At 36.1% G+C, this 24,070-nt stretch overlaps 1 protein-coding gene across 1 annotated transcript in view; it reads right to left on the bottom strand.

The window, feature by feature from the left end:
• Positions 1 to 565: 565 nt before the first annotated feature.
• Positions 566 to 24,070, bottom strand: part of LOC107555908 (carbamoyl-phosphate synthase [ammonia], mitochondrial) — a 26,086-nt gene continuing 2,581 nt past the window's right edge. The window contains exons 6-19 of the mRNA XM_016238850.1: positions 23,563 to 23,707; positions 22,642 to 22,852; positions 21,435 to 21,633; positions 21,068 to 21,244; positions 19,309 to 19,427; positions 15,741 to 15,882; positions 15,594 to 15,659; positions 15,020 to 15,083; positions 14,701 to 14,882; positions 4,360 to 4,437; positions 2,010 to 2,117; positions 1,173 to 1,262; positions 702 to 872; positions 566 to 583 (exon numbers count right to left, since the gene is read on the bottom strand). Of these exons, the coding sequence (XP_016094336.1) occupies positions 566 to 583; positions 702 to 872; positions 1,173 to 1,262; positions 2,010 to 2,117; positions 4,360 to 4,437; positions 14,701 to 14,882; positions 15,020 to 15,083; positions 15,594 to 15,659; positions 15,741 to 15,882; positions 19,309 to 19,427; positions 21,068 to 21,244; positions 21,435 to 21,633; positions 22,642 to 22,852; positions 23,563 to 23,707 (1,770 nt within the window). The remainder of the gene's footprint in view (positions 584 to 701; positions 873 to 1,172; positions 1,263 to 2,009; positions 2,118 to 4,359; positions 4,438 to 14,700; positions 14,883 to 15,019; positions 15,084 to 15,593; positions 15,660 to 15,740; positions 15,883 to 19,308; positions 19,428 to 21,067; positions 21,245 to 21,434; positions 21,634 to 22,641; positions 22,853 to 23,562; positions 23,708 to 24,070) is intronic.

Here is a 24,070-nt window from a genome sequence, read left to right as displayed (position 1 = left end):
ATCCTGTTCCCAAGAAAATGCCGTAAATAACACTGTTGCTAAAAAAAAACTTTTATTGTGGATGCGATTAATCGTTGCCCAGCACTAGATTTTTTTTGTTTGTTTTTTTTTCTTTTTTTAAGACTAATACTTTTATTCAGCAAGGTTGGATTAAATCAGCTGATCAAAAGTGACAGTAAAGATTTATGATACAAAAGATTTCCGTTTTAAATAATCCTGTTATTTTAAACTTTTTATTCAAAGAACCCTAAAAGTCCTGAAAAATCTCAGTTTCTATTTCTCAGTAACTTTTTAACATTGATAAGAAATGTTTCATGATCACCAGATTAGCAGAATGATTTTTAAAGGATAATAACACTGAAGACTGGAATAATGGCTGCTGAAAATTCAGCTTTGCCATCACACTCTGAAATATTATTACAATTTAAAATGACTGTTTTCGATTTTAATGTATTTTACAGTATTACTGTATTTGATCAAATAAATGCAACCTAGTATATAGATAAATATATAAATAAAATCTTTTAAAAATATGTTTTATATATTTATTTTATTTGCCCATGTTTCATTTGTAATTTTCAGTCTATACACAAATTATACTTTTGATACATTGATAATATAAGCTACAATAAAAAGCATGTGCGCTAACTGCTAGTTCATAGCTCTAACCCACATTTACTTTACTTAACACACATACATACCTTAATGCCAACATAGTTGACTGGAATGATTGGGTTTTCTAGGGAGGGCAGACGAGACTCGTCCAGTGACTCACCCACCATGACCCTTGTAGCCACATCGATGAAGTCCACACCAATAGTTTTAGAGACGAAAGGGAAAGATCGAGATGCACGCAGGTTACACTCGATCACCTAAGACAGAAACACACGGTCCTGAGTAACCAGCAGACATATTCCACAAATTACAATAAAGCTGAATAAAACCTCAACAGCTTAGCATGATTCATTTCTTCCTTACTATGACCCAATGTTTTTCAGTAGAAAGCATAATTTACAGAGTAAATAAAGAAGAAAAAATGGAAAGTAGTTCTAATAACTCTGGATCAAAAATGTTTCTAAATATCGTCGGTTCACTGGCCATGAAAAAGTAATGTTCAGATTCGTATCTTTTAAAGTCACAGACACATTTTTCATTAAGCACCAATAACTTACCATTACATCATTGCCCTTCACCAAAAATTGAGTGTTAAATGGCCCTGAAATCTCAAACGCCTTTGCAATTTTCTGTGTAGCAGTTTTCACCTAAAATAAAAATATATATATAATAAAAATATATAAATAAAAACTTCAAGTAATAACTCAAAAGTCTTTACGTGCACACAGTCAGAAAACATCAATCACAGTGTGAGTTATGCATGTCCTCTCAAATATACAGCAATCAAATGTACATTTTAGGAAGCGCAGAAAGTTTAATATCAACTCTGATAAACCGAGGCAGCTGAAAAGAGAAGACTTTGATGGACTGCTGGCCCTCTCACTTTGCTGGGAATAAACACGTTTTGTCAGATTTGTTTTAAAAGGTGGATTTCACAAGCACACAGGCTATTTTTGACAGTCGGCTTTGATTCAGCTCATAGGAAAATGAAAAGTCACATCTGTGACTCATAAAATACACAATCAAGACCACACTGAAAGAAACGTTAGATTAAAAATGACACCAGCATATGTTTTGTGTAGCCAGATTTGATTTTCCTGCACAAATTGGATGTCACAGTAACAATGCAAATTTTAGTAATGGATGTTTCAGCATTATGTTTTTCATGAGGACAGAATCGCCACAGTCAAAAATGGGAAAAGGCACAATGTTTTAAAGACAACACCTAATGCAAAAACTTATTGTACAACAAATGGTGTACAAAAAAAATTGGATGAAGATTGAATAAATGTTAAAATGTGATGAAAAAGCAAAACAGCAAAAAATGTCTGCCTGGATAAGGTGCAAACCAGCTTCACACAGCAAGCTTTGTTGAATAAAAATGAAGTTGAGACCTTCTCCAGAGCTCCCTGGCTGATGGTCTGGGTGGGCAGTATGAGTGTGGCGTCTCCTGAGTGCACTCCTGCATCCTCCACATGCTCTGTGATAGCATGAACCAGCACCTGTAAGCACAACCATACTTAAGGCTGATTTTAAAACAGCTGTTTAGCTATCATTTATTTCAGCTCATTTTACTTTTGCATTTTTCAAATCATAGATAGCCTTGTGTGTTTGATTGCACTTTTCCCAACCATCCACTGATTGCAATGGTTGCAATGTGATACATTTTGAAAGTTTAGTTTAGTTGATGGTACTAACCTTTGTGTGTTATTGCAAAACAATATGCAAGTTTATGAATATACAAGATGAGACGAGCAATGACCTGTACCCTGAACTCCCAGTCACTTAAGCACTGAGTAATAGACTGTGGAAGTGAAATCAAGTCCTTAAGAGCTGGGACTAAAATGGACCATTTAGTTGCTCCTGTTAGCAAACATCAATTTCAAGGGGTAAGACTCATGTAATATGTTTTATGCAGAAAATTTTAGATGCGATTTAATAACTGATCACACACTGGAACTGGAATAGCTTCAGTTTAGGTGTGAGCAGTCGGATTTGTCCGTTTGTTCAGCCAAAAGGGATAGTTCAACCAAAAATGTCCATTCTGTCATCATTTATTCACCTTAACTTAACCGCTGACAGTAGTCATAGTTGACTTCCACAATATTTCTTCCATACTATGGAAGTCAATGGCTACCATGAACTGTTTGATTACCAACATTCTTCAAAATATATTCTTTTGTGTTCAACAGAAGCAAGAAACTTCTGGAACAACATGAGGCTAAGTAAATGATGACAATTTTCATCACACTTTATTTTAAGGTTCAATTCCCACTATTAAACTATTGCCTATGACTTTTGCCTCAAACTCTTAATTACTGCTTGTTCATAGTTAGTAAGGTAGTAGTCTCAGCCTCAGACGTCACGCCCACGGACCGTTGGCTGAACGTCTGATGCATATGGCACACAAAAGTGGAAAAACTTCAGGAGTTTTGAAGTCGGCATCGGATTGGTTGAATTATACAGGATTTCCGGGAGACGTGTGTGTCTCGTTCTTTAACGTTCCGCCTGGAAACAAAGATGTCGTGGCGCTAAACCCTCTCACGAAAGAAGAAAGCTGCAGTGTTTACAACTGTGATGACGAGCACTTATCAGGATCAAATAAATGCTGGATTCTCAAAAGTATGTGAAATATTTAGTTCACGGCATAGAATCTTTAAAAAACGTCCGAGAGTTTTACACACCGGCCTGTTATTGTGGCGACATTTCCACGCCCTGAAACGTGACACTGAAACGAAACGAACTGTGATTGGTTGTTTGACATGTCGGTCAAAAAAAACTGCCATGGATTCCAGACCTTCAGCCGTCAGTCTGAAGGTCTGGCTATGCGAGACTAGCAAGGTAGCTGTTAAATTCAGGTACTGGATAGGATTAAAGGAATAGTTCATCCAAAAATTAAGATTGTCAATTTACTCACCCTCATGTCGTTCCAAACCTGTAAGTTACTTTCTTATGTTGAACAAAAGAAGATCATCTGAAAAATGCTGGTAATCAAACAGTTGTTGGTCCCCATTGACTTCCATAGTAGGGAAGTCAATGGGGACCAACAACTGTTTGAACCAGCATTCTTCAAAATATCTACTTTTATGTTCAACATAAGAAAGTAACTTACAGGTTTAGAATGACATGAGGGTGAATAAAGGATGACAATTTTGGTTGTCCTTTTTTGGTGAAATATCCCTTTAAGGGATGTAGAATATGGTTATGAGTAATATGTGCTTTATAAGTACCAACAAACAGCAAATATGTTAGTAATATGCCTGCTAAAAAGCAACTAGTTGATAGTGACAATTGGTCCCTAAACTAAAGTCTTACCCAATTTTCATTTTTGAGTGAACTATTGCTTTAAGATTATAATCACTTCAGTGCAAAAACACATTAAAATCCTAATTTTACTTACCACAAAAATTATGTGATAAAGCCGTGATGAAACAAAAAGAGAAGGAACATACTAACAAGCATTTTTTTTAGACTGAAGCAGACTGAGCCATCTTTTATTTTTGAACTGTTTTTTTTTTTTTGGTCATCTTGTTTTTGTGTGTGGGTGTGTGGGATAGCATAATGTTCTCAAAAGTCTTACACAACAAATTGTATCATCTACACAATCAAACCACCGCAACATGGACAGTTTCAATCAAAATCTATTGTTCCATATTCTACGTTCAGATTTCCTTTAGTGCCTGATATAGTAATTTTACTAATTTTACACATTTTCTGTTGGAAAAATATTCTAGCATCTCTCACCTTGCCCATTTTGGCCACTGCATCCACCTCCACTTCTCTGGCACCTCGGACGAATTTAGTGATGACCACAGGATGATCCTGTTCCCAAGAAAATGCCGTAAATAACACTGTTGCTAAAAAAAAGTCTCTTAAGAATACTGCAAAGGGCATCGAAAATACTGTATTTAAAATCTGATTCAAAGGGCCTTTCAAGGCTATAGCTGTACATTAACAAGGACAGAGTGTTTGTGAAGTGCTTCCCAGAATTGTTAACAGTCTCTTACAGCCACACCAACCTGAGCCTCATGCAGCACAGGGTCATTCTGTTACTTAAGTGAATAAAAGCATAATGCTTTGCAGAACTAAACCCTTCCATCCAGCACCTGCCTGAAAGACCTGTCTCTATTGCAATCTTATAATATCCATTAGTCATTTCACTGGCATTATAAGGCAAGCTGACAGACACTAAAATACGAATTTAGGTGGGAAAGTGAAGCTTTTAGGCTTTTAGATTTTCATTGAATGAGGTACTGATGTACAGACGCAGATATTGATTATGTCAGCCTTTCACACCATTTAGTTGACCTGTGTGGCAGTTGTATTGATCTACAGTAAATAACAGGATGACCCTTTCGCGTGTATGTGGCTTGAATACCAAGAAATTAATTGCATTTTAAAATATATTTAAATAGAAAATATTTTACTGTTATTACTGTTTCACTGTGTTTTTGAACAAATAAATGCAACCTTAGTGAGCAAGCTTCTTCTGGTCCCCAAACTTTTGAACAGTAGTATACAGAGAGTATGGAGAGACAGAATAAATAGTAAATACACTCATCTCTACCTGATGAAAGATGAACAAAAGCTAATTGAGTGCTGGAGAACATTATGTGTTCAGCTCAAGCCTTTTCATTTTACCAGAGCCATAAAAGGGTTCACAACTCTCTATAAATCTATATATATCATTGATCTGCACTGTTATAGGACTGTGAAGTAAAAGACCTCATGAAATCACGGTTGGAGTTCTGTGGCTTTTAGTTCACATCTGTTAGCATAGAGGCTGTCTATATGTCAAAGTCAGAAAATTTAACTTTTAGCATATTTTTTTCACAAATTAACAGTATTTGACTTTTAGCTAAATGGACTACAACATTGAATTAATTAGTGGAGGCATTGCTAAAATGCATTCAACCATTGATGAGGCATTTATCTTTATTTAACAACCTGCTATGCTTCCCAGTAGAAAAAAAAATGATTTTATGAAAATATTGCCGTGTGCTGCAATACTTCAGTAGTTCTCTATATCCTGTATCTACAAGTCTGAATAATTTACAAGCTCGACAATATAAAATCTAATTAAATTTATTTTTGCTAGTGATGGTAATTAAAAAAAATTATGGTGAAAATAATACTCAATATCTTTCCTTATGTACTCAGGAATGGCTCAATGATGGTGACAGTGATGGTAAAGCGGTTTTGCTTGACTCAGGAAAACTACTGCACTTTTAAGTGAAAAACTTTAAGGGGCAGCAGGAACAGATGAAAATCAATACTGGCTCTGAGGTACAGAAAAACTGGAGCTGCTGGAAATGTGCTTGGTCTGGTCTGTTTTTAAAAAATAAAAAGCTCTTTAGGGCATGTTTTCCTAAAGGGTGTGTATAGACAGGATGAAATGTAATTTCAAGAACATCATTCATTTGTGATAATGGCTAAAAAGGCAGCATGTTACATAATTCATGACTGAGCTTTTGCATGATTCATGTGGCAAAACTACTCACCTCAGAACATAGGATGGCCGCAGGAGGCAAGGGTAGCCCACGGTACTGGCAAAAGAAACAGCATCCTCCTGAAAAAGACAAAGTTAGATATCTCTTTGCAATCAGCTGCACGGCATCACCTAGTATGTGTTGAAGATTAGGTCAGGCTTCTTGTGCTCTGTTCTCCTTTTGAATACCAGACTGTGGGCAAAGGGCCTGACAATTACCATTGACCACATCTATTCACCTTACTTTTAATGCTTTGTGAACTGGCTACTTCACAGAGAGAAAAACTATAAGATTGAACAACCCTGTATTGGAGCAAACGGTTATTAGCAAGTGGAATTATCTTTTGCCAAATGTATTGGAGAAAATACTGCCTAACTAAAGCTAAAATGCATCCATAAAAGCATTATATTGTACAAATCTAACATTAAAATTAACATCCAAGTATCCATTTGAGAGCTTACAGTATAGGGGTGGATCAACAACAACAAAAAAAATCTAATTTCATCTGTACCTCATACCTCCAGTTAAGTACATTACTTAACATTTTTGTAAGTCAACCCAAAAGTTAGCATCACCCCATTTCCTTCAATAAAAAGACAGGCTACCAGTTGGCTTATTGGAGTTAGAATAGTTTGCAAGAAACACTAGGAGGCTGTAAAATACATACTAATAAGTGGATATTTTGGAGAGTTGGAGTGGAGATGAGTGGAGAGTTTTTCTGTTTGGCATGATGATGTTAATAATATCTAACCGATTTATTTTAATTTGTAGTATAAAATATTACATATTTTTAAGTTATCCACAGACCTTATTTTGGGCATTTAACCAAAACCCATTCTAAAAACCTAATGACTTTCAGAGAATTCTTTAATCTTTTATTTTGCTAAGCTCATCTTTTTTGTACGACTAATTCTCCAACACAATTCAATTGAAAGAAAACCCATTGACTTTGGGACAATGGAACCATAAATGCAAAAATACTAACTAGTTTCTGAGTTTTAGGACTCGTTCCTACAGCACTCTATTGTAAAGCTTTAAAAAATTTGGAATACACTGCATGTGATGTTTGAACTACTTTTATGGTGCTTTTTTATTTTTTGTAAATTATATGGAAAACAGGAGTGCAGGTTTGGAACGACACAGCGATGACTAAATGCTGACTGAATTTTTTTATTTTCAACCGTAACATTATGAAGCGACAAGAATATTTTTGTACGCGAAGAAAACAAAAATAACAACTTTATTCAACAATTCGTCTCCTCTGTCTCTCCGCATCACTGTAGCGCCATTTTGGAGAATATCTGCTGAATGCAAGCAGTGTACGCTCTTCTGTGTCAGCCGCGAAACAAGGATATGTTTTCTATGTGTATTTACACTTTGATTTGAACGAAAATAGCACATCCGTGCAGTGCAGCTGACACAGAAGAGCGTACGCTGCTTGCGTCCAGTGGTACGATGTCTTTCATACTTTCCTGGACCTTGACAGTGTAAATTACTTGGCAGTCAATCGGACAGTCACAAGCCTCCCGGTTTTCATCCAAAATATCTTAAATTGTGTTCCTTAGACGAACGAAGCTTTTAGGGGTTTGGAACAACATGGGGGTAAGTGATTAATGACAAAATTTTCATTTTGGGGTGGAGTATCCCTTTAAGTTTGAACCTATATACCTCCATATTAATAACAGTCAGAGTAATTCACGATCCGTAAACTCTCAGGCATTGGCTATTGTCTCTATTTTGGGTATGTCCTTTATGCCCGCCTTGCCAAAATGTGGGGAGCTTGAAAAGGGGTTAAAATATTTTAAAGCTGAATTTTCGGGAGTCATTACTCCAGTCTTTGGCATCACATGACACTTTAGAAATCTAATATACTAATTTGGTGCTTAGGAAACATTTCTAATTATTATTGCAATTGACAACAGTTGTGCAGCTTCATTTTTTCCAGGATTCTTTGGTAAATAGAGTTCAAAAGTTCAAATGAACAATTTATTTGAAACAGAATTTTTATTGTAACAGTGTGTCTTTACTGTCACTTTCCAGCAGTTTAATGCATCCTAGCTGAATTAAAGTATTCATTTGTTTACAAAAACCCTTACTGACCTCAAACTTTTGAATAGTAGTGTAGTAGTGCATTTACATGGTGCAATTGAGACCCACCTTAGTCTTTGCGACACAAAGGCATTGATCCACCAGTGAAAATGACTACTGTATTTAGACAATCTTACAGCTCAAATAATAAAGTTTTTACTGCCTAAATTGACGCACTTTGACAAAAAAGCTTACATTTCTGTTTTAAATTTCTGCTTTCGTTGTATGCACTGTAAATGCACATCCTGTCCTGTTTTACAAACTGACGGAGACTAAATGGTCTGTAATAAATCTACACCATGACAAAATTACTGTCAATAGGCATTCATTATAATATTTCTATAAAGCCCAATTATTCCTTTCAGTAATCATACATCTACCAAATGACAAGTGCTTTTTATAATTACAGTTTCAACTCTACAATTTAACATATGACTGATTGTATCCGTCCATGACCAAAGAATACAAATAGAGCTACTTATGAATTCAATAAGGCTTGCTTCATCCTCTAATACGACAGAAAATTTGTTTTAAGCAAAGTTTTTAATCCGAGTGCTGTTTGAACAGAAATGACTATAATCATTTCTCATTCATTGCATGAATTCACAATGATTTGGCATTGCTCAATCTAGACTCTCATCCGCTGATGTTGTCTTTCTCTCCGTTTCAGGGATGAGCTGTGGACCCAGGAGCTGACCCTGGGACATGACATGGCATTATTTTACGGTCTGAGAGCGGTCATATATCTTCTGATCCCATTCATCACGTTCCGATGGCAACCACATGTATGCGTACTTCAACATTCATACACGGTTCCCTCCAGGTTTATCAGAGCACGCTAACGTGATGGTAATAAACTGCTACACAGCACCTGGGAATTTATTACAACCTCTGAGCATAACAACAAACACTTGATCAACCCATGCTTTAATCACCACTTTAATTAGCTTATAATGTGTCTGAATGGAAAAGTCAATGGCTGTTAAAGAGGTCAGGTTTTGCATCGTCAGTGAAGACTTTAGTGGCTCCATCTCTATAAAGGGACTAGAAATGAGCTCACCACACACCGCTTAGATGCATAGAGGCATTTCCTGGTCTAGGTCTGAAGCTGCATAAAACAGCATTATTTTCTCTGTATAGAGAACATTCTCACAATATAAATTTGAATCTTTTCACCCAGAGGTTGTTAAAGGTGTCATATGATGCAATTTCAATTTTTCCTTTCTCTTTGGAGTGTTACAAGCTCTTGGTGCATAAAGAAGATCTGTAAAGTTGCAAAGACTAAAGTTTCAAATCCAAAGAGATATTCTTTATAAAAGTTAAGTCAACCATGCCTACTTTAATTTCATTAACATTGTCTGATTCAGGGGCCATTGCTCCTGCGTATGATGAGCTCTTGGGAATTATGGATCGTGCCACGGCGAGGCTTTACTTGCCGTGAAGCGGGTGAAAAAGTGACGTCGCGATGAACGTTATTTTTCTGGCCATAAACCCTCCAGCTCAGGTGAGACTTCCTTTCTTCCTCTCCGCATCACTGTAGCGCCATTTTGGAGAATATCTGCTGAATGCAAGCAGTGTACGCTCTTCTGTGTCAGCCGCGAAACAAGGATATGTTTTCTATGTGTATTTACACTTTGATTTGAACGAAAATAGCACATCCGTGCAGTGCAGCTGACACAGAAGAGCGTACGCTGCTTGCGTCCAGTGGTACGATGTCTTTCATACTTTCCTGGACCTTGACAGTGTAAATTACTTGGCAGTCAATCGGACAGTCACAAGCCTCCCGGTTTTCATCCAAAATATCTTAAATTGTGTTCCTTAGACGAACGAAGCTTTTAGGGGTTTGGAACAACATGGGGGTAAGTGATTAATGACAAAATTTTCATTTTGGGGTGGAGTATCCCTTTAAGTTTGAACCTATATACCTCCATATTAATAACAGTCAGAGTAATTCACGATCCGTAAACTCTCAGGCATTGGCTATTGTCTCTATTTTGGGTATGTCCTTTATGCCCGCCTTGCCAAAATGTGGGGAGCTTGAAAAGGGGTTAAAATATTTTAAAGCTGAATTTTCGGGAGTCATTACTCCAGTCTTTGGCATCACATGACACTTTAGAAATCTAATATACTAATTTGGTGCTTAGGAAACATTTCTAATTATTATTGCAATTGACAACAGTTGTGCAGCTTCATTTTTTCCAGGATTCTTTGGTAAATAGAGTTCAAAAGTTCAAATGAACAATTTATTTGAAACAGAATTTTTATTGTAACAGTGTGTCTTTACTGTCACTTTCCAGCAGTTTAATGCATCCTAGCTGAATTAAAGTATTAATTTGTTTACAAAAACCCTTACTGACCTCAAACTTTTGAATAGTAGTGTAGTAGTAGTAGTGCATTTACATGGTGCAATTGAGACCCACCTTAGTCTTTGCGACACAAAGGCATTGATCCACCAGTGAAAATGACTACTGTATTTAGACAATCTTACAGCTCAAATAATAAAGTTTTTACTGCCTAAATTGACGCACTTTGACAAAAAAGCTTACATTTCTGTTTTAAATTTCTGCTTTCGTTGTATGCACTGTAAATGCACATCCTGTCCTGTTTTACAAACTGACGGAGACTAAATGGTCTGTAATAAATCTACACCATGACAAAATTACTGTCAATAGGCATTCATTATAATATTTCTATAAAGCCCAATTATTCCTTTCAGTAATCATACATCTACCAAATGACAAGTGCTTTTTATAATTACAGTTTCAACTCTACAATTTAACATATGACTGATTGTATCCGTCCATGACCAAAGACTACAAATAGAGCTACTTATGAATTCAATAAGGATTGTTTCATCCTCTAATACGACAGAAAAAAATTTTAAGCAAAGTTTTTAATCCGAGTGCTGTTTGAACAGAAATGACTATAATCATTTCTCATTCATTGCATGAATTCACAATGATTTGGCATTGCTCAATCTAGACTCTCATCCGCTGATGTTGTCTTTCTCTCCGTTTCAAGGATGAGCTGTGGACCCAGGAGCTGACCCTGGGACATGACATGGCATTATTTTACGGTCTGAGAGCGGTCATATATCTTCTGATCCCATTCATCACGTTACGATAGCAACCACATGTATGCGCACTTCAACATTCATACACGGTTCCCTCCAGGTTTATCAGAGCACGCTAACGTGATGGTAATAAACCGCTACACAGCACCTGGGAATTTATTACAACCTCTGAGCATAACAACAAACACTTGATCAACCCATGCTTTAATCATCACTTTAACTAGCTTATAATGTGTCTGAATGGAAAAGTCAATGGCTGTTAAAGAGGTCAGATTTTGCATCGTCAGTGAAGACTTTAGTGGCTCCATCTCTATAAAGGGAATAGAAATTAGCTCACCACACACCGCTTAGATGCATAGAGGCATTTCCTGGTTAGTCTCTTGAGATAATGGCATCTAGGTCTGAAGCTGCATAAAACAGCATTATTTTCTCTGTATAGAGAACATTCTCACAATATAAATTTGAATCTTTTCACCCAGAGGTTGTTAAAGGTGTTATATGATGCGATTTCAGTTTTTCCTTTCTCTTTGGAGTGTTACAAGCTCTTGGTGCATAAAGAAGATCTGTAAAGTTGCAAAGACTAAAGTTTCAAATCCAAAGAGATATTCTTTATAAAAGTTAAGTCAACCATGCCTACTTAAAACGGCTCGTTCTAACACGCACCCACATGCAGACACGGGTCACGACGAGGCGTCCCCCATAGCGACCCCTAGAGACCCCTAGAGGACGCAGTGTCTCGCTCCCTACTCGGGGAACCATGGTTACATAAGTAACCCGAGACGTTCGTTGTGAAAGCGAAACTACTTTGGTTGGCCTTCCAAAAGAGGACGATATACCACCAGCCGCGCCGTTCTCAAGCCCGCCCGCCTCTGCTCACTCAAGCAAATGAATCCGCATACTCGAGGCCGCCGCTCACTCTAGGCCTCCGGCCTCCGCTCACTCAAGGCCACGGTGTGTGTTACGTTGTTTCGTTGTGAAAGTGAAACTACTTTGTTCGGCCTTTCAAAAGAGGATACGACTAGAAATCAGTGGTTAAGTTGTATTTACAACACTGTTCCAGAACAGTTTAACCCAAATAATGTTCCCAAAAAATAATGTTCTTTTTAGCAGCATCAAATGACCCCTTTAAGTGATGGTATATGATTCTGTAGCAGTGTGATTTCAACTTTAACAATTTTTTTAATTGCCAAAATCCCGGTGAAGAACTACTCTTCACAAAATACTGAAGAATGACCAATCACAGAAGTTTGTTACCGTGGAAACAGAACTGCAGCAAAATAGCTTGGCAGCGACTGCTCATTCCCAGAAAACTTTTCAAATGACATAAGTATAGGGCTGCTGAGTACGTATTATATATAAAAATGTTGCAAATAATCGCAAATGTACAAATCACAATATGCATTTGCATAGCAAACCAGTGTGAGGAAATAAGTCATCAATGTTGTTTATATCACTTTTTAAATATAATTTCAATGTATTTTACACACTCAGCTTGGCAGCGACTGCTCATTCCCAGAAAACTTTTCAAATGACATGAGTATAGGGCTGCTGAGTACGTATTATATATAAAAATGTTGCAAATAATCGCAAATGTACAAATCACAATATGCATTTGCATAGCAAACCAGTGTGAGGAAATAAGTCATCAATGTTGTTTATATCACTTTTTAAATATAATTTCAATGTATTTTACACACTTACAGCATTGTATACAGCATTTCATATTATTTAACAAGTTATCACATATCATATTTTTCTTCATTATCATGCAGCCCTAAAAATGGTTATAGTGTTAATAACTTAAAGCTATTAACAGTATACTGTACTATCTATCGTATTGTATTTTTGGATCTGCATGCTGTAACATGCCAGCAAACATACCATACCAGCATTTACGGCAAGAATAATACAGAATAGTAGTACGCTATTCTGAACATAGCATATCTATTTTTCTGGTTTTCAAAAACATTTAATGCGTAGAATCAAATGCTGTAATGTTGTGATTCCTTTTGAAATGCCTATGAAGAAAAAGAATGGGAAAACTACTTCAAGAAGCAATACAGCTGAAAATGTGTACCATCACTGTTGTGCTTGAATATCACTTTCAAAATGTGATGAGATTTTAAAATGCCAGTCCAGGCATTAAAGAATTCATATGCAGTGGAAACACATGATGTTGTTTGTATAGCACTGGCTGCATAAACAGTCTAACACTAGTGGCGGCAGCAGTGGAGTTAGTCCTGCTGTGATATTCATATTAAGACCAGTCGGCTCTTGTCTACAGTCACACATTGCTGAACATCACAGAAGAAAATGAGGAATTGCTCGCATTCTACAGACTGTCTGCTGCCGGTTTTATAAAGGACACTGCTACTTTTTCAACAGTGAAAAAAAAAGAACACATTAACTCTTATATACTTTCAGACACAAGATAACGGGAGATTGGAAAATTGTATTAAGCAGGTTATTTCTTATGAGGCAGGGAACAAAATGGGGGAAAATCTATTTCTACAGCTCAAAAATGGTAACAGGCAGCCTGATAAGATCAGCAACATTTTTTGGGACGCAAGTGTGGTGAACAAAAATAGGTTTACTATAACGTCAATGCATACGCTTCATATTAGGCTTTACAATGCCTGTGCTATTATTGGAACAATACTATTTCCCTACAATGTCAAAATATTTAACCATGTAAATAATTATGTCCACCAAACCAGTGCTACTGTTAACAATTTAAAAAAATTATAAAGACTGATATACAGAGATCATGCAATCCTTATAAATAGTGATAAAACATTTTAGGAATAATATTAAGAAATGTGCATTGTGCGATGAAGAAACAATGCAAATAATGTTTATATCAGTAAGTCTTATGTGATATGTCAATAAATATGTTAATGGATTTTATGTTTACACTGTACTTAGTATGAAATAAATGTATTTTAAATCAATTATGGCATACGATTTTTTTACTAGGGTAAAATAACACTGCACCAAACACGACACAGTCCTTCAGTCTGTTCTATTTTTTTATGGTTTTCTCATAGTATACAATCAAAATGTAAAAAAAACTTCATCTACAGTATTCCTTTATGAAAAATAGATTTTTAAACAACACAATGGTGACACAAACCAAGCTTTGTCAAGCTCTGCAAGCTAGAACAAATGTATTGACAAAGTTTACTTTTCAAGATGTTTTTTTTTTTAAATACCAGCAAAAGACGCATTTCAAATAATTACATGTACTGGTAATAATAAATCACAATAACTTAGCCTTACTCAACCAATCAGATTTTAGATCAAGAACTCTTCACTTTACAATACAATTTTCAGAAATGGGGCCATATCATAATGTCCTTGTCAAATATGAAAGTGAATAATACCTTTCAGTTACTTAAAGGCACCAGGTGCACAGGCTGAACTTTGACCTCTCACCTCCTGCTGTGTGATGTCCAGGATGCGCTCCAGGGTTAACTCCTCAAAGTACAGACGGTCACACTCATCAAAGTCCGTACTGACCGTCTCTGGGTTATGGTTCACCACCACTGTACGCTTGCCCATCTGTCTAAGGGCACGAATGCTTGACACCGCACACCAGTCAAACTCCACACTGCTGCCTGTGGAGGGGTAGAGTGAAACACTGCCCTGACCCACTCTTGCACTAATTGCTCATTAAAACTAACGAAGATAATACATGAATGTGTTGGTGAAATGAAAATCTGAGGATGATTAGGTAAAAAAGATTTGATCTCACCAATGTGATACGGACCACAACCCACAATCATGATACCACGATCCTTAAAATCCAAGTCATGCTCCTGTTAGAAGGACAAAACAAAATTGGGTTCATCCTCACACATATACTACAAGCTCCAATCTTCATAATGAATTGTGTAATTTTATTTTATGTCACGTCATGTCACAAGTGCCAACTTCCACAATGAATTTCAAAACTGTATTAAATTTATTAATTTTACTTACAGATTTTTGGGGGGGTTTTTGTTTAATTAATTTTAAATTAAACAACTGTAATAATTTTAAATAATTTTAGATCAAATAATTTTTTTTTAATCTTATTTTCCCTTTTCAACTTATTTATTTATTAAATCCACCTTATTTATTTTCTGTATTGTGCATTTAGGTGCTCTAATGGTTTACAAATACTGTAAATGTTAACAATCATGCTACTAAAGCTTTCCCTTAGTTTCTCTTGTGTAATAAAATTGTCTAGAAAAATACTGTGGAAAAGTCTAGACGGGGAACTGGACAAAATGCTCGATGCTTCAACCATCAAAGACCCTATATAAAGGTTGGACAGAGTGGTTTACCTGACCATGGTAAGTGCAATACAAATAATTGGTGGCTGCAGGGTATTCAGCAGCAAGTGTATCAATCTGAAAGTAAGCACAAGAAACATTTATCATGAAGCAAAGGTCATTATAATCAAACAGATATTTCTGGCAATGGGTTCAAACCTGTTTGACACAAGGTCTGATGTTCTGGTTGAGCCTGAGCACCCGAGCTTCTCCCTCTGAGATGTTCATAGCCTGGCCAACCTGTCGGTCTGAGAAACCATCCATCTTGGCCTTCAGAAGTAGATCTCTCGGCACTGTGGCGCTGAGGGCGGAAAATGGGTTAAGAAACTCATCAAGACATACAGTTTGCGCTGACCCTAAAACTTAGAATATTAACTATTTATTTCACTGTACTGCTTGGTTACAGAGCATTTTCTAAGCTGTTTTTTTTTGTAAATACATGCAAAATCATTAGAGGAAAATTTTTTTTAAGATAAATAGCAAACTGTGAACCTTTGATCATCAGAAAGTTCAAGCTTCAGTGTACATTGAAGGAAAGAAAATATCAAAAAAGAAAAATCCTGGCTAAAGATGCTTAATACTTATTTTTAAATAAATACAACATTTGAACAAAGATCAAAGAGAACTGGAATCAAAACTTGTGGATTTTTCTTCCTTAACATTCATTTTTTATAAGCTCTGTATGGACATAAAACAATTCAGGTGATTAAAACTCTTTGATCTATTCTCATATAAAAAATAGCTCAAAAAACTCAGCAAGCCCTCAGTATATGTACTGGTCCGGGTTTAAATCTGACCATTGTTTATTAAAGTAAAGAGCATTAAAACCAGCAGGAGTGTGAGACAGTAGAGTGTCAGTAGCAATGGACAGAGACAACCAGTCCTCACTATCCCATGCACCAAATGGGAGACTTCACACCATACTGTGCTTAAAGAGGTCAGCGCTCACCTGAAAGTAGTCTATTGGTTAAATATCAGAGTTTTAACTGAAAACCTGAAGGTTCAATCTCAGATTTTTGAGTCCTTAACTACAGAACAAGCTCGAGCTCAGATTATGCTCTAGACTAGGGGTACTCAAGTTCAGAGGCCAAGCGGGCTGCATTTAAACCACATAAAATGTGAAGGGCCTTGTCCTTGTCCTATTTAAAATAATACTGAACATGAAAAAAAATAAAAACTGAAACAAAAAATTGGATTAAAAGTTTGTTTTGCTATATTGATGCAAAAAATGCCTTCATACTCAAACAGTGAAATGAACAAACTCCAAATGCTAAAACTTAAAAAATTCTTGAGCAAATATAGTTCACAAATTTCTTTCCTTGAAGTATTATTTTTCATATTTAAGCCCAAATAAAGGGCGGAGTGCACATCACCGAACACTAAACACATGTAAACGGTTTCATTCATACATCATACTGGCACGCAGAAACTCCACATATGAAAAAAAAAAAACGACATGACAACATGGTTTATCTGTGTTCTTCAAGCCATCTCTGGTATTTTCATAATAATAAAGTACATTTATAATCAATGCTAATCGACATAGCCTTTATTACACTATTGAATATTTTCTGCCTCGTTCTGTGACAAAAAGCACACATCAGATCACAAAATAAAGTCATTTTAAACACTTGACTGATGTTGATGTTGAGTAAAATCATGTTATTAAATGTCCTCTTTTGTTGGACAATGCTACATTTAATTAATAATATAATAAATATATTTACTTAAAATCAAACTGCCTAATATTTTGAGCACAAATTGTAATAAAAATACACTATCCTTCAGCATGAAGCAGTCCTGTGGAGTACCCTGGCTCTAGACGGTGGCTATGCTTTTAAGCTATACTCTGAGCAAGTGCTCTATCAGAATATGGTTTGAGTGAATCTGAGAAGTAGGCAAAGCACTGGAAATTGGTTGTCAGGAACAACCAGTCAATTATACACTTCAGTGGTCATTAAACAAAAATGTATGACTGCCCCTGAATTGCACCCGACCGATCAGAATCAAGATCCTGTATATTAATGCATTATGCATTGTTACACAATGATTTTGCATGACATTTTGATATTTATAGAACCATTAAGATATTTTGCATTGAAGCGTTATGTTTTACAACTAAACCTATTTTTTTTTTATCCCAAATTCTCATAATTATAATGCATCCAGACATTTTTCTTTTGTTGTAATACAGCCATTTTTAAAGGGGTCCTATTATGCTTTTTCACGTTTTGAATTTTAGTCAGTGTGTAGTGTGTATGTTTGGGCATAAAAAAGATCTTCAAACTTACAAATCTCAAAGTCCACTCCAAAGGGAGATATTTCATTTTTTTTAAATCCCTTTTCAAGAACTACAACGAACGGCTCATTTGGACTACAGCGTTTCTGTATATCATTAAAATAATTCCCGCCTACAGAAATTTGAATGGTTGGGGGGTGGGGAGGGGTGAGGTCGTGGTTAGAACGTTTGGTTGAGTGCATCAGACAAGACGATGAAGAAGAAGTGCTGCTGTAGCCTCAAGTCTTAGCAAGTTATTACACTGTCATGCACCTGAATAATTATGTATGTAAATATGTATGTTACAGTTATGAAAACTTTTTATAATAAATTGCTGGACAATTATGTAATCTGCAGAATTTACACTTCAATTATGAGACTACAGTGTTTCCCATACATTGAGTGCGGGTGTTTTTATATCACTGTATTTCTGAAGGAAACCGAAAATTGGATGTCATTTTCATTTAATCTTGCATGTAATGTCTGATAAAGCAGTGTTTTTTTGAGCGGAGTGCTGCCACTCCAACAGCGCCACCTGCTGGCAGAGAATGAGTTTGCATATATATATATATGCTGCTTGAGGAACACTGGACTATGGTAAATAAATAAATTCAACTGTATAACAGTTTCACCGAAATTTATGTTATAATGTTAGAATTAAATAACAATATAAAATAATACATATGCACTTTTCTGTACATAGTAAATGCAGTTATTTTTAAGCGGTTGTTGACATCCTATCTAAAACGTGATTTAGCCACAAAAAAAAAAACACAATACCGTTACCACTCTAATGTCTTGCAATATCCGTACCTCTGGGTCTGAATCCGGCTCAGACTGATACGTCAATATTGACGCCATCCTTAACTACCAGAGCAGACGAAAATTGCTGCTTTGGCAAGGGGTGGGGCAGTAATAAAACACCATCTAAGCTGTTCGCCAATCACAACGCACTGGCACAGCTAACCAATCACATCACATTTCGTTTTTCAGAAAGGCGGGCCTTCATCAAACCCGGAACAAATCGAGCCGTTTGTGCCAGGATGGGGAGAAAGGTATTGTAATGTAAATACCGCATTATACTAATGAGAATGGCTTTAGAATTACAGTAATAAAATGTGTTAGTTATTTTATCTGTTATATAATTGCTGTAATGCAATGCAATGAAATGAAATAAAATGGGCTTAATTTTCAACAGGCAAAATATTCATTTCCAGTGATCGGGATATGATCTTGACAAGTAATATGATATTTACCCTCTTGTACTTTAATACATACCAGCTCTCTCTGACTATCACCAATAATAATGTTTTCAAAAAAGAATACAGAAAAAAAGTGATTAACTTTTTAATTTTGCTGCCGTGTACTTAAGTTTGATGGTCAAGCGGTGTGCAGTTCTGTCTATTAATATCAGTTATGCGTGTCTGAATGTATTTGTTAGTCTCTCACCTGTTATACTGACCCAGGAGCTGCTCCATCGCAGTAATGTGCTTCAGTTTGTGCAGGAACCATTTGTCTATGGCAGTGAGGTCATGGATCTGATCAACGGTCACACCACTGTGAAGGGCCTTGAGAAACAGAACAATCAACATAATGCCTCAAATCAGCATGCAATACTATAAATGGCATGAACATAAACAGGCTTTTCTAATAAATGATTGTGATCTACAAGAAATTGTTGGGTCATTGTTAAATGAGAAATAATGGCTCTTGATTGTTGGCTGTTAGCCTGTGGTGTCCCTTGAATACAGAGCAGAGCCCAATGAGCTGTAACTGGCTGTTGCCATAGACGGGCTCCTGGCCAATCGGGACACAGCACTTAATAGCCTGTCTGCTTAATAGGAGGCATAACCTGCTCTGAATGAAATGATGTGCCTGGAGACTAACATCAAAGTCACATCCAGTACTACAAGCGAGACCAACCTTGAGAGTTATTGATGTCTCATGTCTTGATAGGATTTGCCCTATTATTCCTTAATAAATCTGCCAACATCAACGTGTTCATTTGACACTCACATGACACATATTTTGACAAAAAGTAGGCTGTTTTCTCTTCAGGCAGACAGGTCATTTTAATTTTTAATGAATGCCCAGGAGATACGGAGGGGTGTTGTATCAACCTGAAGGGGTTTATTTTGCACACACATTGACACAAAACATTGATTTAAATGTAAACAGAAAAATAGAGAGGAAACAGTTCACTTAGAACCTAGGAAATCGGTGACAATAGGATAATTCTACACTTAAGTGGTCTTACAAAACAAAAATATTTGACCACAAACTTCTGTGACTAACCAATCAGAATCAAGGATTTCATAAAATAATTCTTTAAAATTAAGGTTTACATGATCTTATACTCCCAAAGGATATTTACCCGACCTTTTGCACTGAATTACTATCTCCTAAAGTAGTTTTGCCATTTTCTTTGGCTCGGGAATCAACTCTGATGAATATATCATAGTTAATTGCATTAAATTTAGTAAACTTTTATAGTATTATAAAATTGTATCCAGATAATTTTAGCTAAAACAGGACACAATCAATTAAACTACCTTTCAAAAGTGTGGGGTCAGTACATTTTTTTAAATGTTTCTGAATATTTTTAATGTCACCAAGGCTGTATTTGACTAAAATACAGTAAACAAAAAAAAAACAGTAATATTATGAAATTGTTACAATTTTAAATAATCTATTTAAATATTCAATAGATTACTTTAAAATGTAATTAATTTCTGTAATGGTCAAGCTGAATGGTGAAGCTTTCATCAGCCATTACATTTACATTACTCTTACATTTATTTGTATTATCGATATTGAAAACAGTTTTGAAACCTACTATTTTTGTGGAAACCATGAATCATTTTTTCCAGGATTCTTTAATATAAAGTTCAAAAGAATAGCATTTATAGATATTTGTACAGTAATTTTGATCAATTTAATGCATCCTTGCTGAATAAAAGATAAAAGTATTAATTTCTTTAAAAAAAAATTTAATAATAATAAAACATACTGACCCCAAACTTCTATATGGTAGAGTATAAACACTATCTAACCTGGACACAAAGGGTTAGGACAGATGTAAAAACTGCTGTCTCATTGATTCATAAATCATGAGCCTGAATTAAACATGGCTGTTATATTGATTCGAACACAATTAGAATCTATCATCTAGACACTAATGCACTTCTCTTAATGCTCTGGGTCACACCTGGGCGAGGGAGAAGATACGAGTACTTGAAGGCAGCGATAGCTCTCGCTGAAGGTCTCTCTGCTCTGCCCAGGCTCTTTTCAGAGGCAGACGCGGTACAAAGCCGTCCACTGAGGGGTGGCACATACGCAAAGCCTTCTGGATGCTCTCCTCAAAGGTTCGGCCAACTGCCATGACCTGTGAGGGGAGGAAAATTAGAGGTTGGAGACAGAAGTCTTTCTATTTCTGTAAGTCAACAGCACTGAATTAACCGTGATACAGACATAAATAAAATTGGCAACGAAGGATCAAAATCATAATTTGGTTCTGGATTAGTTTTAATCTGTGTTAGAAAGCAGCAGTGTTCAGTCGCCATGGCAACTCCCACCTCTCCAACACTCTTCATGGCACTGCCGATCTCCCGAGACATCCCGTGGAAGCGGTCCAGATCCCAGCGAGGTATTTTGGTGACAATATAATCCAAACTGGGCTCAAAACAGGCCGTGGTCTGCTCCGACACTGCATTCTTTATGTCCGGCAGTGGGATGCCGAGTGCTAGTTTAGCAGCTACAAATGCTAGCGGATACCTAGTGAGAAAGAGTCAGAAAGGAGAGTAACATTTTCTACAATAATAAAACAATAGTAACTGCAGCTTATATTCATTACAAATGAAAAACTTTTTAAATGTCACTGCTGTCAAGGAGAAACAGTTGAGATATTTCATGGAGAGCAAATTGTGACTTTTGTAATTTCATTTCACTTGGGTCTCCTTCTCGAGTTTCAGAAAGATCTCAGCAGCGTCTCAAACCGTGTTCCAGTTTGTCAAGATGCCAAAAATGCAATACATTTCCAAGACCAAACTATCTAAGCTATGCCATTTATTTATAACCTCTATTCACTTACTGTATGTCAACCATTATCTAATTTGTGACTACTTGTATTTCTATTAAAGAATTAACAGCTGTTAAAAAAAGAAAAGTACCTAAATTAATAATATTAAATAAAGTTTCTTAAATTTTCCTCTTGAGATTTAGTAATAAACCTGCCCTCATTAGTTTAAAGAACAATGCTTTCCAAAAAAAACTCTCCATAAGGATTTTTAGGGGGAAAAAATTGCTCCACAAGGTATTAAAACTATTTTTGCCTCTTCACACTGATCTTTTTATAAAACAACAAAATCTGTTCCGTTTATTCCACAATTTGTTTGTCTTCTTACAGAGCGTGTGGCATCAATAATTTCAAAGGATATAGATTCATTTCACACTGAACAGACCAGAGTGGTGGGTGGGTGTTTTTTAGAGTCTGGCTCTCAACATACACAGAACTTTGGCTGCAGTCAGTTCTCAATATTTTGGTGACAAAAAAAGCAAAACCAACGACGGTGTGAAACTGACACCTTTAGCTGATCACAGAGAAACGTCTGTTTTGCAGGTAAAACTCTAACCAAGCCAAAGAATTTACTCTTAAATCTGTATCTATACAGTGTTAAATTAACTCAAATACAATGCAGTGAGGTCCCTAAAGACATAACTAAGCACCCATAATGCTTGCATACCTATATGCAGTACTTTAAAAATACTGACATATCATCTCACCCTGTGGCTTTGGACGCCAGTGCTGAGCTTCTGGAGAGGCGGGCATTCACCTCAATGATACAGTACTCCAGAGAGGACGGATGCAGGGCATACTGGATATTGCACTCTCCCACAATGCCCAGATGACGCACTACTTTAATAGCAGTCTCTCTCAGCATGTGGTATTCCTCATTGGACAGAGTCTGGCTGGGTGCAACCACGATGGAGTCACCTTTGGGATGGCCAGAAAGGGCTATTAACTGAAGCTCTTGAGAATTTACAATGCATGTCCTCATGCGATGTAACTGGTTTAAATTCACATGGCTTTATGGGTTATGAATATGGATGCGTGTATGCAGGGGTCAATGTCAAAGACGATGAAAAGGAGAAAAAAAATCTTGTTTAACGCATGTACCACGTTCTTAAAAATATAATTTTTGATTTCATTAAAAAAAAATAGGAACGAACTTCTCAAACAGTTTTGATTTAATGACTACATTAAAAACAGTCAATTAATGTAACCATTTAGGTAAAAAAGTACTAAAATGCTTTCCTTACACCCTGAATACATGCAAGTCTTGATCAATATTTTCAAAATGATTTCATTTTTAATTTCTTTTTTTATTCAATATATCAATATAAGTAGAGTTTTCTGAATGGAAAATTAATTCCATTTGACAACCTAAACTAACCATATAATGTTATATTAATATAAATATATTTCATTAAAGGCTTAAATGTAAACATATTTCAAATATTATAATAGATTTAAAATGTGTACTTAAAAAAAAAAATCTAATATATATAATATTTTTCTTTCTTTTTTTAAATAACACAAAAAATAAACCTGCCCTCTTTATTTTCAGAATAATGTAACAAAACATTGAGCATAACATCACTAACCTGCAAGCAAGATCATGTTCTACATAGACAGTATGGTACCTGTATGGATACCCAGAGGGTCAAAGTTCTCCATATTGCAGACAGTGACGCAGTTATCAGCAACATCTCTAACCACCTCATATTCCACTTCCTTCCAGCCCAGCAGGGACTTTTCCACCAGGATCTGGCTGCTCATGGCCAGGGCCTGTAACAGAACAGAGCAAGAGTGAATGGACTTAACACACTTTCATGATGCCAAACCATCTCGAAAGCAGTCATATCAAGAGGAATCAAATTGTCCTTGATCTTCTAGGGATAAAAGAGTGTGCTATGAACACATACCATAGCTTTCAGAACTCAACTTCATACCCAGTGGGGGAAAAAACAGCATTTATTGAGACTTTAAGCTACAAAAAAGTGGGTTTATTGATGGATGAAGCAGTTAAAAATTCTATTGGACCCGACAGCAGACAAATAAGTTAACAATTTGTCTTTAAAATGTGTCTTTAAAAAATGTGTCTTTAAAAAATGTATGAAAGGTGAAAAAGTGTCCATTAAAAAAATAGTT

This window comes from Sinocyclocheilus grahami, unplaced genomic scaffold (assembly GCF_001515645.1).
Source record: "Sinocyclocheilus grahami isolate Dianchi unplaced genomic scaffold, SAMN03320097.WGS_v1.1 scaffold549.1, whole genome shotgun sequence".
In the NCBI taxonomy this organism is placed as follows: Eukaryota; Metazoa; Chordata; class Actinopteri; order Cypriniformes; family Cyprinidae; genus Sinocyclocheilus; species Sinocyclocheilus grahami.
Note: the sequence above shows the minus strand (reverse complement) of the source record. Positions and strands in the feature narration are given on the sequence as shown.